Source organism: Oncorhynchus mykiss, chromosome 3 (genome assembly GCF_057628025.1).
Source record: "Oncorhynchus mykiss isolate SJ-2025 chromosome 3, ASM5762802v1, whole genome shotgun sequence".
In the NCBI taxonomy this organism is placed as follows: Eukaryota; Metazoa; Chordata; class Actinopteri; order Salmoniformes; family Salmonidae; genus Oncorhynchus; species Oncorhynchus mykiss.
Window position 1 is genome coordinate 8,237,501 of NC_143024.1, and position 14,159 is coordinate 8,251,659.

The 14,159-nt window shown below is 47.9% G+C and overlaps 1 protein-coding gene across 2 annotated transcripts in view; it reads right to left on the reverse strand.

Annotated features, from left to right (window-relative positions):
* LOC110506554 (CDKAL1 threonylcarbamoyladenosine tRNA methylthiotransferase) overlaps positions 1 to 14,159 on the reverse strand; it is a 699,428-nt gene that overhangs the window by 411,752 nt on the left and 273,517 nt on the right. For both annotated transcript variants that reach the window (XM_090230627.1, XM_090230628.1), the window contains one exon: positions 11,825 to 11,928. In XM_090230627.1, the coding sequence (XP_090086753.1) occupies positions 11,825 to 11,928 (104 nt within the window). The remainder of the gene's footprint in view (positions 1 to 11,824; positions 11,929 to 14,159) is intronic.

Genomic DNA, 14,159 nt, shown 5'->3' on the forward strand with positions numbered 1-14,159 from the left:
GCTAAACACTTTCAAACGCTCGCTTCGAGGTACCCTCCCCCCACCCACCCATCCTCCCACAAGAGGACCCCCACTGCTGTAGAGGACAGCGAGCGCTCCATCTCTGGGGGCTCATGTGGGTAAAGCCCTTCAAGTGGGTGAAAACATGCAGAGCAGCCGGTCCAGACGGTATCCTAGGACACGTCCTCAGGGCTAGACGGTATCCTAGGACACGTCCTCAGGGCTAGACGGTATCCTAGGACACGTCCTCAGGGCTAGACGGTATCCTAGGACACGTCCTCAGGGCTGAGACCAGACGGTATCCTAGGACACGTCCTCAGGGCTAGACGGTATCCTAGGACACGTCCTCAAGTCTCAGACCAGACGGTATCCTAGGACACGTCCTCAGGTCTCAGACCAGACAGTATCCTAGGACACGTCCTCAGGTCTCAGACCAGCTGGTCCAGACGGTATCCTAGGACACGTCCTCAGGGCTCAGACCAGCTGGTCCAGACGGTATCCTAGGACACGTCCTCAGGTCTCAGACCAGCTGGTCCAGACGGTATCCTAGGACACGTCCTCAGGGCTCAGACCAGCTGGTCCAGACGGTATCCTAGGACACGTCCTCAGGTCTCAGACCAGACGGTATCCTAGGACACGTCCTCAGGTCTCAGACCAGCTGGTATCCTAGGACACGTCCTCAGGGCTCAGAACAGCTGGCTGTGTTCACGGATAAATTCAACCTTATCCCAGTCCGTGGTCCCCACATGCTTCAATATGTCCAGCGTTATCCCTGTAGAGCTCATTATCCCTGTACCCACGCCCTGTAGAACTCATTATCCCTGTACCCAAGCCCTGTAGAACTCATTATCCCTGTACCCAAGCCCTGTAGAACTCATTATCCCTGTACCCAAGCCCTGTAGAACTCATTATCCCTGTACCCACGCAAAGGCAACCTGGCTAAATGACTACCACCCTGTAGAACTCATTATCCTATACACACACACACATCCACACACCCTAATTACACACACACACACACCCTACGTACACACACACACACACACACACACCGTACGTACACACACACACACACCCTACGTACACACACACACACACACACACACACACACACATAGTCAAACAGTAATAATGTGTGTTCCAGCCCAGCTCTGTGATAAAACACAACATGGAGTGTTGCTTAACAGTCAACGCGGCTCCAATGTGACTGATACTTGTGGCCAAACCAGAACTTCCTCTTTCTAATCAGTTGATGGGTGTTCTTCATATTTAAAAACACACCAACGGTCTGGTCCCTTCTTGTTTCCGCAGCTCTTAACTGTTGACGAGCTCCTGGGCTTCTCTTTTTTTCTGTCCTGCTCACGTCAACAACTTCTGCTGTCAGGCTCTTTCTCTCACACACTCTCACACACTCTCTCTCTCTCACACACACACACACACACACACACACACACGTTACCGTACACTTGTTCCTGTTCTCAGGAACAAGATAAACAAACATGTTGTACCACCAGGCACATTAAATAACAGGGCTTTCCACATTTGGACAACATGCATTTTAAGGCTGTTATTGTAGTCAGTGGAACTGACATTGTGTGGTCAGCCTGATGTACCTTTATGTATCCTACATTTAACTATTAATGACATACACATTATGAGAGAAACTGGCCCTTACAGTAGAGGACTCATACAGCAACAGCCTTCACACCACAGTGACAGCCTTCACACCACAGCAACAGCTTTCACAGCACAACAGCCTTCACAGCACAACAGCCTTCACAGCACAACAGCCTTCACAGCACAACAACAGCCTTCACAGCACAACAGCCTTCACAGCACAACAACAGCCTTCACAGCACAACAACAGCCTTCACAGCACAGCAACAGCCTTCACACCACAGCAACAGCCTTCACAGCACAACAACAGCCTTCACACAGAGCAACAGCCTTCACACCACAGCAACATCCTTTACAGCACAACAGCCTTCACACCACAGCGACAACCTTCACACAGAGCAACAGCCTTCACACCACAGCAACAGCCTTCACACAGAGCAACAGCCTTCACACAGAGCAACAACTTTCACACAGAGCAACAGCCTTCACACCACAGCAACATCCTTCACACCACAGCAACATCCTTCACACAACAGCAACAGCCCAGAGTCCACCCTATACACTGCACTACTTTAGACCAGGGCCCTATTCCCTATATAGAGCACTACTTTAGACCAGAGCCCTATTCCCTACATAGTGCACTACTTTAGACCAGGGCCCTATTCCCTATATAGTGCACTACTTTAGACCAGAGCCCTATTCCCTATATAGTGCACTACTTTAGACCAGAGCCCTATTCCCTATATAGTGCACTACTTTAGACCAGAGCCCTATTCCCTATGTAGTGCACTACTTTAGACCAGAGCCCTATTCCCTATATAGTGCACTACTTTAGACCAGAGCCCTATTCCCTACATAGTGCATTACTTTAGACCAGAGCCCTATTCCCTATATAGTGCACTACTTTAGACCAGAGCCCTATTCCCTACGTAGTGCACTACTTTAGACCAGAGCCCTATTCCCTATATAGTGCACTACTTTAGACCAGAGCCCTATTCCCTATATAGTGCACTACTTTAGACCAGAGCCCTATTCCCTATATAGTGCACTACTTTAGAACCGGAGCCCTATTCCCTATGTAGTGCACTACTTTAGACCAGAGCCCTATTCCCTATATAGTGCACTACTTTAGACCAGAGCCCTATTCCCTACATAGTGCATTACTTTAGACCAGAGCCCTATTCCCTATATAGTGCACTACTTTAGACCAGAGCCCTATTCCCTATGTAGTGCACTACTTTAGACCAGAGCCCTATTCCCTATATAGTGCACTACTTTAGACCAGAGCCCTATTCCCTACATAGTGCATTACTTTAGACCAGAGCCCTATTCCCTATATAGTGCACTACTTTAGACCAGAGCCCTATTCCCTATATAGTGCACTACTTTAGACCAGAACCCTATTCCCTACGTAGTGCACTACTTTAGACCAGAGCCCTATTCCCTATATAGTGCACTACTTTAGACCAGAGCCCTATTCCCTATATAGTGCACTACTTTAGACCAGAGCCATATTCCCTATATAGTGCACTACTGTAGACCAGGGCCCTATTCCCTATATAGTGCACTACTTTAGACCAGAGCCCTATTCCCTACATAGTGCACTACTTTAGACCAGAGCCCTATTCCCTATATAGTGCACTACTTTAGACCAGAGCCCTATTCCCTATATAGTGCACTACTTTAGACCAGAGCCCTATTCCCTATGTAGTGCACTACTTTAGACCAGAGCCCTATTCCCTATATAGTGCACTACTTTAGACCAGAGCCCTATTCCCTACATAGTGCATTACTTTAGACCAGAGCCCTATTCCCTATATAGTGCACTACTTTAGACCAGGGCCCTATTCCCTATATAGTGCACTACTTTAGACCAGAGCCCTATTCCCTATATAGTGCACTACTTTAGACCAGAGCCCTATTCCCTATATAGTGCACTACTTTAGACCAGAGCCCTATTCCCTATGTAGTGCACTACTTTAGACCAGAGCCCTATTCCCTATATAGTGCACTACTTTAGACCAGAGCCCTATTCCCTACATAGTGCATTACTTTAGACCAGAGCCCTATTCCCTATATAGTGCACTACTTTAGACCAGAGCCCTATTCCCTACGTAGTGCACTACTTTAGACCAGAGCCCTATTCCCTATATAGTGCACTACTTTAGACCAGAGCCCTATTCCCTATATAGTGCACTACTTTAGACCAGAGCCCTATTCCCTATATAGTGCACTACTTTAGAACCGGAGCCCTATTCCCTATGTAGTGCACTACTTTAGACCAGAGCCCTATTCCCTATATAGTGCACTACTTTAGACCAGAGCCCTATTCCCTACATAGTGCATTACTTTAGACCAGAGCCCTATTCCCTATATAGTGCACTACTTTAGACCAGAGCCCTATTCCCTATGTAGTGCACTACTTTAGACCAGAGCCCTATTCCCTATATAGTGCACTACTTTAGACCAGAGCCCTATTCCCTACATAGTGCATTACTTTAGACCAGAGCCCTATTCCCTATATAGTGCACTACTTTAGACCAGAGCCCTATTCCCTACGTAGTGCACTACTTTAGACCAGAGCCCTATTCCCTATATAGTGCACTACTTTAGACCAGAGCCATATTCCCTATATAGTGCACTACTTTAGACCAGAGCCCTATTCCCTATATAGTGCACTACTTTAGACCAGAGCCCTATTCCCTATATAGTGCACTACTTTAGACCAGAGCCCTATTCCCTATGTAGTGCACTACTTTAGACCAGAGCCCTATTCCCTATATAGTGCACTACTTTAGACCAGAGCCCTATTCCCTACATAGTGCATTACTTTAGACCAGAGCCCTATTCCCTATATAGTGCACTACTTTAGACCAGAGCCCTAATCCCTATATAGTGCACTACTTTAGACCAGAACCCTATTCCCTATATAGTGCACTACTTTAGACCAGAGCCCTATTCCCTACATAGTGCATTACTTTAGACCAGAGCCCTATTCCCTATATAGTGCACTACTTTAGACCAGAGCCCTATTCCCTACGTAGTGCACTACTTTAGACCAGAGCCCTATTCCCTATATAGTGCACTACTTTAGACCAGAGCCCTATTCCCTATATAGTGCACTACTTTAGACCAGAGCCCTATTCCCTATGTAGTGCACTACTTTAGACCAGAGCCATATTCCCTATATAGTACACTACATTAGACCAGAGCCCTATTCCCTATGTAGTGCACTACTTTAGACCAGAGCCCTAATCCCTATATAGTGCACTACTTTAGACCAGAGCCCTAATCCCTATATAGTGCACTACTTTAGACCAGAGCCCTATTCCCTATATAGTGCACTACTTTAGACCAGAGCCCTAATCCCTATATAGTGCACTACTTTAGACCAGAGCCCTATTCCCTATATAGTGCACTACTTTAGACCAGAACCCTATTCCCTATATAGTGCACTACTTTAGACCAGAGCCATATTCCCTATATAGTGCACTACATTAGACCAGAGCCCTATTCCCTACGTAGTGCACTACTTTAGACCAGAGCCCTATTCCCTATATAGTGCACTACTTTAGACCAGAGCCCTATTCCCTATATAGTGCACTACTTTAGACCAGAGCCCTATTCCCTATATAGTGCACTACTTTAGAACCGGAGCCCTATTCCCTATGTAGTGCACTACTTTAGACCAGAGCCCTATTCCCTATATAGTGCACTACTTTAGACCAGAGCCCTATTCCCTACATAGTGCATTACTTTAGACCAGAGCCCTATTCCCTATATAGTGCACTACTTTAGACCAGAGCCCTATTCCCTATGTAGTGCACTACTTTAGACCAGAGCCCTATTCCCTATATAGTGCACTACTTTAGACCAGAGCCCTATTCCCTACATAGTGCATTACTTTAGACCAGAGCCCTATTCCCTATATAGTGCACTACTTTAGACCAGAGCCCTATTCCCTATATAGTGCACTACTTTAGACCAGAACCCTATTCCCTACGTAGTGCACTACTTTAGACCAGAGCCCTATTCCCTATATAGTGCACTACTTTAGACCAGAGCCCTATTCCCTATATAGTGCACTACTTTAGACCAGAGCCATATTCCCTATATAGTGCACTACTGTAGACCAGGGCCCTATTCCCTATATAGTGCACTACTTTAGACCAGAGCCCTATTCCCTACATAGTGCACTACTTTAGACCAGAGCCCTATTCCCTATATAGTGCACTACTTTAGACCAGAGCCCTATTCCCTATATAGTGCACTACTTTAGACCAGAGCCCTATTCCCTATGTAGTGCACTACTTTAGACCAGAGCCCTATTCCCTATATAGTGCACTACTTTAGACCAGAGCCCTATTCCCTACATAGTGCATTACTTTAGACCAGAGCCCTATTCCCTATATAGTGCACTACTTTAGACCAGGGCCCTATTCCCTATATAGTGCACTACTTTAGACCAGAGCCCTATTCCCTATATAGTGCACTACTTTAGACCAGAGCCCTATTCCCTATATAGTGCACTACTTTAGACCAGAGCCCTATTCCCTATGTAGTGCACTACTTTAGACCAGAGCCCTATTCCCTATATAGTGCACTACTTTAGACCAGAGCCCTATTCCCTACATAGTGCATTACTTTAGACCAGAGCCCTATTCCCTATATAGTGCACTACTTTAGACCAGAGCCCTATTCCCTACGTAGTGCACTACTTTAGACCAGAGCCCTATTCCCTATATAGTGCACTACTTTAGACCAGAGCCCTATTCCCTATATAGTGCACTACTTTAGACCAGAGCCCTATTCCCTATATAGTGCACTACTTTAGAACCGGAGCCCTATTCCCTATGTAGTGCACTACTTTAGACCAGAGCCCTATTCCCTATATAGTGCACTACTTTAGACCAGAGCCCTATTCCCTACATAGTGCATTACTTTAGACCAGAGCCCTATTCCCTATATAGTGCACTACTTTAGACCAGAGCCCTATTCCCTATGTAGTGCACTACTTTAGACCAGAGCCCTATTCCCTATATAGTGCACTACTTTAGACCAGAGCCCTATTCCCTACATAGTGCATTACTTTAGACCAGAGCCCTATTCCCTATATAGTGCACTACTTTAGACCAGAGCCCTATTCCCTACGTAGTGCACTACTTTAGACCAGAGCCCTATTCCCTATATAGTGCACTACTTTAGACCAGAGCCATATTCCCTATATAGTGCACTACTTTAGACCAGAGCCCTATTCCCTATATAGTGCACTACTTTAGACCAGAGCCCTATTCCCTATATAGTGCACTACTTTAGACCAGAGCCCTATTCCCTATGTAGTGCACTACTTTAGACCAGAGCCCTATTCCCTATATAGTGCACTACTTTAGACCAGAGCCCTATTCCCTACATAGTGCATTACTTTAGACCAGAGCCCTATTCCCTATATAGTGCACTACTTTAGACCAGAGCCCTAATCCCTATATAGTGCACTACTTTAGACCAGAACCCTATTCCCTATATAGTGCACTACTTTAGACCAGAGCCCTATTCCCTACATAGTGCATTACTTTAGACCAGAGCCCTATTCCCTATATAGTGCACTACTTTAGACCAGAGCCCTATTCCCTACGTAGTGCACTACTTTAGACCAGAGCCCTATTCCCTATATAGTGCACTACTTTAGACCAGAGCCCTATTCCCTATATAGTGCACTACTTTAGACCAGAGCCCTATTCCCTATGTAGTGCACTACTTTAGACCAGAGCCATATTCCCTATATAGTACACTACATTAGACCAGAGCCCTATTCCCTATGTAGTGCACTACTTTAGACCAGAGCCCTAATCCCTATATAGTGCACTACTTTAGACCAGAGCCCTAATCCCTATATAGTGCACTACTTTAGACCAGAGCCCTATTCCCTATATAGTGCACTACTTTAGACCAGAGCCCTAATCCCTATATAGTGCACTACTTTAGACCAGAGCCCTATTCCCTATATAGTGCACTACTTTAGACCAGAACCCTATTCCCTATATAGTGCACTACTTTAGACCAGAGCCATATTCCCTATATAGTGCACTACATTAGACCAGAGCCCTATTCCCTATATAGTGTACTACATTAGACCAGAGCCATATTCCCTATATAGTGCACTACTTTAGACCAGAGCCATATTCCCTATATAGTGCACTACATTAGACCAGAGCCCTATTCCCTATATAGTGTACTACATTAGACCAGAGCCATATTCCCTATATAGTGTACTACATTAGACCAGAGCCATATTCCCTATATAGTGCACTACATTAGACCAGAGCCCTATTCCCTATATAGTGTACTACATTAGACCAGAGTCATATTCCCTATATAGTGCACTACTTTAGACCAGAGCCCTATTCCCTATATAGTGCACTACTTTAGACCAGTGCCCTATGGGTAGTAGTGCACTATAAAGGGAATAGGGTCCCATTTGGGACGTGTCCATCCTCTCCGTCCAATAAAAACACCACCGTGTGTTCACATGACCCCTTCACGGCCCCATCCATGACAAACTAAACCAGCGCACTAGAGACAAGTCAATAAAACATTGTATTCCTCTTTAGGATGGAACTCCAATCTGCACTAAGACGACCGGTAAGACTTCCACACTGGGAAGAGAGAGATGAGAGAACAACGAACAGCGTTTAACAGCTTTAAAAATCACGTATGAATTCATCTTCATCGTGGACTCGGATGTCAGAAGGCCTCAGGGAGACTGTTATGCTTTTTCCATTTAGTAATAGCGATGCCAAACGCCTGGTATTATGTGATAAACCACAAGTATTAGTCTACACTGTAATACTGCACTATACCTGAGGTAAAAACACACAAAAACACACAGTACTTTAACTGTAAACATCCATGTACCCCCCCCCCCCCTGATAACTGCCTGACACAACAATTGGCTGGTTAACCTGATTGGTTGGGTGTGATTCCAGAACTGTCCTATCACTGCTCTGTGACTGACAGGCAGGCCCGTGTTGCTGACAGACTCCACACACACACAGAGAGACAGATAATGACTAATGCTTTTGGGGGAGGCGTGTCCGTCCGTCCGTCTGCCTTAGATAGAAACATGATGAGACGTGTCAGTCTATGTGGAGAGGCATGATGAAATCAGCTGTCCAATCAGGACAGATTAACAGACGGTTGCCGGAGAGCATTAAACAGGGACCTGTCGTTTCATTGGCTCTGAACTGGGCTTGTTGATGATAGAAATGAAGGGCAGTTACTAGAAATAAAGCAACATGTTAGTTAGTTAGTTAGTTAGTTAGTTAGTTAGTTCATTAGTTAGTTAGTAGTGGTGTGTTAGTTGGCTCTGAACTGGGCTTGTTGATGATAGAAATGAGAGGCAGTTACTAGAAATAAAGCAACATGGACAGTGAGGAAGCCTGTCTGCCGTTAGTTAGTTAGTTAGTTAGTTAGTAGTGGTGTGTTAGTCCAAGACATGATGAATGATCTGTCTCTATGTATCTCCTTGCTCTTGTTATATGTGGGCTGAAACAAGGCATAACATTGTTGGTGTTGGATGGGGTATGTTCACCTTGGAAGGGCTGTCTACAAAGAAACGTGAACAAATGTATCGATGTTGGGTGAAGAAGTCCAACGGACTTTAGCTAGTAGTGGTGTGTTGATCATTAGACATGATAGTGTTCTGGCTAGATCCCCTGGTGCGATCTCCAACAACCCACTAGATCCCCCTGGTGCCATCTCCAACAACCCACTAGATCCCCCTGGTACCATCTCCTACAACCCACTAGATCCCCCTGGTACCATATCATACAACCCACTAGATCCCCCTGGAACCATCTCCTACAACCCACTAGATCCCCATCTCCAACAACCCACTAGATCCCCCTGGTACCATCTCCTGCAACCCACTAGATCCCCATGGCACCATCTTCTACAACCCACTAGATCCCCCTGGTACCATCTCCAACAACCCACTAGATCCCCATCTCCAACAACCTACTAGATCCCCATCTCCAACAACCCACTAGATTCCCCTGGTACCATCTCCAACAACCAACTAGATCCCCCTGGTACCATATCATACAACCCACTAGATCCCCCTGGAATCATCTCCTACAACCCACTAGATCCCCATCTCCAACAACCCACTAGATCCCCCTGGTACCATCTCCTGCAACCCACTAGATCCCCATGGCACCATCTCCAACAACCAACTAGATCCCCCTGGTACCATCTCCTACAACCCACTAGATCCACCTGGTACCATATCATACAACCCACTAGATCCCCCTGGTACCATCTCCTACAACCCACTAGATCCCCCTGGTACCATCTCCTACAACCCACTAGATCCCCCTGGTACCATCTCCTACAACCCACTACTAGATCCCCATCTCCAACAACCTACTAGATCCCCATCTCCAACAACCCACTAGATCCCCATCTCCAACAACCTACTAGATCCCCATCTCCAACAACCCACTAGATCCCCCTGGTACCATATCATACAACCCACTAGATCCCCATCTCCAACAACCCACTAGATCCCCCTGGTACCATATCATACAACCCACTAGATCCCCATCTCCAACAACCCACTAGATCCCCATATCCAACAACCCACTAGATACCCATCTCCAACCACCCACTAGATCCCCATCTCCAACAACCCACTAGATCCCCATCTCCAACACCCCACTAGATCCCCATCTCCAACAACCCACTAGATCCCCATCTCCAACAACCCACTAGATCCCCATCTCCAACAACCCACTAGATCCTCATCTCCAACAACCCACTAGATCCCCCTGGTACCATATCATACAACCCACTAGATCCCCCTGGTACCATCTCCAACAACTCACTAGATCCCCTTCTCCAACAATCCACTAGATCCCCATATCATACAACCCACTAGATCCCCATCTCCAACAACCCACTAGATCCCCCTGGTACCATATCATACAACCCACTAGATCCCCATCTCCAACAAACCACTAGATCTCCCATCTCCAACAACCCACTAGATCCCCCATCTCCAACAACCCACTAGATCCCCATCTCCTACAACCCACTAGATCCCCATCTCCAACAACCCATTAGATCCCCATCTCCAACAACCCACTAGATCCCCATCTCCTACAACCCACTAGATCCACCTGGTACCATATCATACAACCCACTAGATCCCCCTGGTACCATCTCCTACAACACACTAGATCCCCCTGGTACCATCTCCTACAACCCACTAGATCCCCCTGGTACCATCTCCTACAACCCACTACTAGATCCCCATCTCCAACAACCTACTAGATCCCCATCTCCAACAACCCACTAGATCCCCATCTCCAACAACCTACTAGATCCCCATCTCCAACAACCCACTAGATCCCCCTGGTACCATATCATACAACCCACTAGATCCCCATCTCCAACAACCCACTAGATCCCCCTGGTACCATATCATACAACCCACTAGATCCCCATCTCCAACAACCCACTAGATCCCCATATCCAACAGCCCACTAGATCCCCATCTCCAACCACCCACTAGATCCCCATCTCCAACAACCCACTAGATCCCCATCTCCAACACCCCACTAGATCCCCATGTCCAACAACCCACTAGATCCCCATCTCCAACAACCCACTAGATCCCCATCTCCAACAACCCACTAGATCCCCATCTCCAACAACCCACTAGATCCTCATCTCCAACAACCCACTAGATCCCCCTGGTACCATATCATACAACCCACTAGATCCCCCTGGTACCATCTCCAACAACCCACTAGATCCCCCTGGTACCATATCATACAACCCACTAGATCCCCATCTCCAACAACCCACTAGATCCCCCATCTCCAACAACCCACTAGATCCCCATCTCCAACAACCCACTAGATCCCCCTGGTGCTATCTCCTACAACCCACTAGATCCCCCATCTCCAACAACCCACTAGATCCCCCATCTCCAACAACCCACTAGATCCCCATCTCCAACAACCCACTAGATCCCCATCTCCTACAACCCTCTAAATCCCCATCTCCAACAACCCACTAGATCCCCATCTCCAACAACCCACTAGATCCCCATCTCCAACAAAGAGTTGGTAGTTAGTAAAAGAAGGTGGTTTAAAGGAGTCAGTGTACCTGGAGCAGCAGCGTGATTGGTCGGCTGTAGACTCACCTTGGAAGGACTGTCTGGCTCTCTCCACGAGTTCCTCCACGGGGTAGCTGGCCAGGTCTCCTCTGGCATGCTTGGTTTTACAGTACGTACAGGCATTCAGACAACTGGAGAGGGAGAGAGAAAGAGAGAAGAGGAGGAGGTCACGCCTCAGACAAACCTACATCTGATTTCAACAGACCAGTGAAGTTTAGCAGTAGAAGCGCCAGGACTTGAGACGTTACAAGCAGCAAGGAAGCCTTTTTGAAGGCGGCCATCTTAAAGAGATCTAGAGGTGTCGTAAGACAACAACAACAACAGGGTGTGTGTGTGTGTGTGTGTGTGATCAGGTGTACGAACGACCAAACACCCCCCTCTCCCAGGCAATCATATGGTTCATTAGATGATTCTGAGACCAAATAGCCTTTTAACTAAACGTTATAATATAGAGGAAGAACATATCTGAAGAGGGAAAGGAACCAGGTGAGAGAACTGAATCTTTGGAGTGGTATAGTTGGTTGTTCCCCCCCCTCCCTCCTTCCCTGACCCCCCCCCCCCCCCCCCCCCCTCCCTCCCTCCCCCATCAAGGGCCCTTTTGATGTGAGTGCCGAGGTGGACAACTGCTTTCCTTTCAGACATGATCAATTGTTCTGGTTCTCTGTACGTCTGTCTCCTTCTGCTTGTTATATTTGCTGTGAAGTGAATCTGAGAGGAGAGAAGCACAGTGCAGGATGGCAGGTTTCCATTCCTTAGTGTGACTGGCTGGGCTGACTGGCTGGCTGGCTGGCTGGGCTGACTGACTGGCAGGCTGGCTGGGCTGACTGACTGGTTGGCTGGCTGGCTGGCTGGGCTGACTGACTGGCTGGCTGGCTGGCTGGCTGGGCTGACTGGCTGGCTGGCTGGCTGACTGACTGACTGACTGGCTGACTGGCTGGCTGGCTGAATTCCTCTGTTGCTGGCTGTCTGGGCTGGTTGACTGGCTGAATTCCTCTGTTGCTGGCTGGCTGGGCTGGCTGGCTGGCTGAATTCCTCTGTTCCTGGCTGGCTGGCTGGCTGAATTCCTCTGTTGCTGGTTGACTGGCTGGCTGAATACCTCTGTTGCTGGCTGGCTGGCTGAATTCCTATGTTGCTGGCTGACTGTTTAGCTGAGACGCTCAGGGCTTCTTTGAGTTCTCAGCTTTCCTGTTCCCCTGATGAGCTGTGTGTCCGGCTGAGTTCAGACAGCTATGCCAAACTACAGCTCACACAGACAGCTCTTTCACACACACATCCAAGAGCAGGCAGTGCCAAACCTTTGACATGGTGGTATCATGGCTGTTTCCAAGTTCTGGAAGAATGAAAGAGAGGAGAGGGAGACAACGGCTATATCATCATTACCTGTTCTCCACACAGATCCTCTCTCTCCCTCCCTCTCTCTCTCTCTCCCTCCCCCTCTCTCCCCCTCTCTCTCTAGCTTCCTCTCTCTCTCCCTCCCTAGCTCCCTCTCTCCCTAGCTTCCTCTCTCCCTCCCACTCTCTCTCTCTAGCTTCCTCTCTCCCTCCCTCTCTCCCTCTAGCTTCCTCTCTCCCTCCCTCTCTAGCTTCCTCACTCCCTAGCTCCCTCCCTCTCTCCCTAGCTCCCTCCCTCTCTCCCTAGCTCCCTCCCTCTCTCTCTCTCCCTCCCTCGCTCCCTCTCTCTCCCTCCCTCGCTCCCTCTCTCTCCCTCCCTAGCTCCCTCACTCCCTCCCTAGCTCCCTCACTCCCTCCCTAGCTCCCTCACTCCCTCCCTCCCTCTCTCTCTCCCTCCCTCTCTCTCCCTCCCTCCCTCTCTATCTTCCTCTCTCTCTCCCTCCCTCCCTCCCTCCCTCCCTCCCTCCCTCTCTCCCTCCTTCCCTCACTCCCTCCCTCCCTCCTTCCCTCACTCCCTCCCTCCTTCCCTCCCTCCCTCCCTCCTTCCCTCACTCCCTCCCTCCCTCCTTCCCTCACTCCCTCCCTCCTTCCCTCACTCCCTCCCTCCCCCCCTAGCCCCCTCTCTATCTTAACCACTAAGACACACACAGTGTCGTACAAAGCCTGTGCTGCTGGTTGTAGTGGTGTCTGGCCTTGACGTGCCAAGCTGCTGGGATTCAGGAGATCAATGATGCTACTGCTGTTGTCTTGCCTTAACCCGGGTTTCTAGAGAGGGAGAAACGAGTCTGTTTTCCATTGGTTTAAAGACAGCCAGAGGGAAAGATAGAACAAATCAAATGGAGGAAAACAGAAATGATTCAAGCTGGCTGGTAGGAATGTTTTATATATATATATTTATATATATATATATTTTTTTTTACAGGGACACATTTCTCTTTCACATTCTGAAGACTTTGTAAGCAAGATTTTTT